The 1,747-nt window shown below is 39.6% G+C and overlaps 1 protein-coding gene across 1 annotated transcript; it reads left to right on the top strand.

Annotated features, from left to right (window-relative positions):
- The first annotated feature begins 233 nt into the window (after positions 1-233).
- On the top strand, positions 234-680 carry LOC132919879 (uncharacterized). Its single transcript, XM_060981824.1, has one exon. It carries the CDS (start codon positions 234-236, stop codon positions 678-680), a length of 447 nt encoding a protein of 148 aa, XP_060837807.1.
- The last annotated feature ends 1,067 nt before the right edge of the window (positions 681-1,747 follow it).

Here is a 1,747-nt window from a genome sequence, read left to right as displayed (position 1 = left end):
CCGCTATGTAAGACGTCGATAAGCGCCATCCAATAGTACTACCGGCGGATTGTCATTTTACTCAATTATTATTTAAGTACAAGCACGAGCGATGCATGCACGGAGGTCCGCAAGCGACATTATGTTCACTGCGATCGAAATACTGGCCGTTAAACGGACGAAATATCGCCAGAAGTATAACACATAAATGTGTAACCTGTTTTCGTTATAAACCTGTAGTCGTGCAGCCGATTATGGGTAACCTACCGGCGGAACGAGTAGAACCTACGCCCGCGTTTTTAAGCTGTGGTATTGATTTCGCCGGTCCCTTTATGATCAAAACAAGTATGCGCCGCAATGCTCCGTTAGTAAAAGGTTACGTATGTATTTTTGTTTGCTTTTCGACAAAGGCAGTACATATTGAATTAGTCGGAGACCTGAGCACAACAGCGTTTATTAACGCATTAAATCGTTTTTTTGATCGACGAGGGAGAAGCGTAACTATTTTTACCGACAACGCGACCAACTTTGTCGGAGCGAATCGTAAAATGAAAGAATGGAGCGATCTATTTTATTCAGAACAACACAAAAAAAAGGTGCAAGAAGCTTTAACAGACGTTGGCGTTCAATGGCGTTTCATTCCCCCGCGATCACCGCATTTCGGCGGATTATGGGAAGCAGCGGTCAAGTCAAGTCCATGAAGCATTTATTACAAATGCTAACTTGCATTTTGAAGAACTTAATACTGTGCTTACGCGCGCCGAAGCCTGTCTTAATTCCCGACCTATTACTCCTATGTCATCTGACCCAAATGACACGTCCGTTTTGACCCCAGGTCATTTCCTTATAGGCGACTCACTTTTATCAATACCTGAACCGGACTTGTCAAATATACCGACGCCACTTGACACGATGGCGCCGGGTTGCTCAATACTCACAAATTGTTTGGAAAAAATGGAGCCGTGAGTATTTGAATCAGCTCCAAGAGAGAAAGAGGTGGGCGGGTGCTAAGGGACCTAAACTGGAAGTGGATACAGTGGTATTATTGCGAGAAGACAACATCCCCCTTTGAGATGGCGTCTAGGACGAGTTACTAAAATTGTTACTGGTGGTGATGGTGAGGTGCGAGTTGCTGAAGTCCGAACTTCGACGGGACATGTCACGTGTGCAGTTCGGCAATTGTGTCCTTTACCCTTTGAGGGAATAATAACGTTGATTAAATTATTATAAATGTATTCTTATTTATTTTTTTTTCTACTTCATTGTTTTGTTAAAACGGCATATCATATTATTAATGATTTGCAAAATGTATTTATATTTATTGTAAAATTGTAATGTTTGTTATTTTTCTTTTTTTTTTTTTCTGAATAACTGCATATTTTACAAACGTAGAATTTATTTAAGGTTTATTTTTATGTAGTATTTTTTATTTTTCTATGAGTTGAAATGAATGTTTCAAGGCGGGCGGTATGTCGCGGTTTAATGTGCGGTTTCCGCGATAGCTATAATAGTTTTGATAATGTCGCGACGATAGTCCGCTTAGGAAGTCGATCTATCGTCAGATAGTCAGTGTTCAACGTTTGCTCTGCACGGAAAGCGTACATTTACCTAGTGCGCAACGCGTCTTCCGTGTAATGTGTAATTATTATATTATATTTATCATTTATTTATACACGTAAAATAAAGGAATACAGTCCAAATATTTAAGTAAACGTACTCTTGTTTTTTTTTTTTATTATTTATTAATACTTGCTCACCACGTCCCAAC

This window comes from Rhopalosiphum padi, chromosome 1, assembly GCF_020882245.1.
Source record: "Rhopalosiphum padi isolate XX-2018 chromosome 1, ASM2088224v1, whole genome shotgun sequence".
Lineage (NCBI taxonomy): Eukaryota > Metazoa > Arthropoda > Insecta > Hemiptera > Aphididae > Rhopalosiphum > Rhopalosiphum padi.
Note: the sequence above shows the minus strand (reverse complement) of the source record. Positions and strands in the feature narration are given on the sequence as shown.

Bases quoted from the DNA above. Each gene is read 5' to 3' on its own strand.
- LOC132919879 (XM_060981824.1), top strand. From the start codon at position 234: ATGGGTAACCTACCGGCGGAACGAGTAGAACCTACGCCCGCGTTTTTA.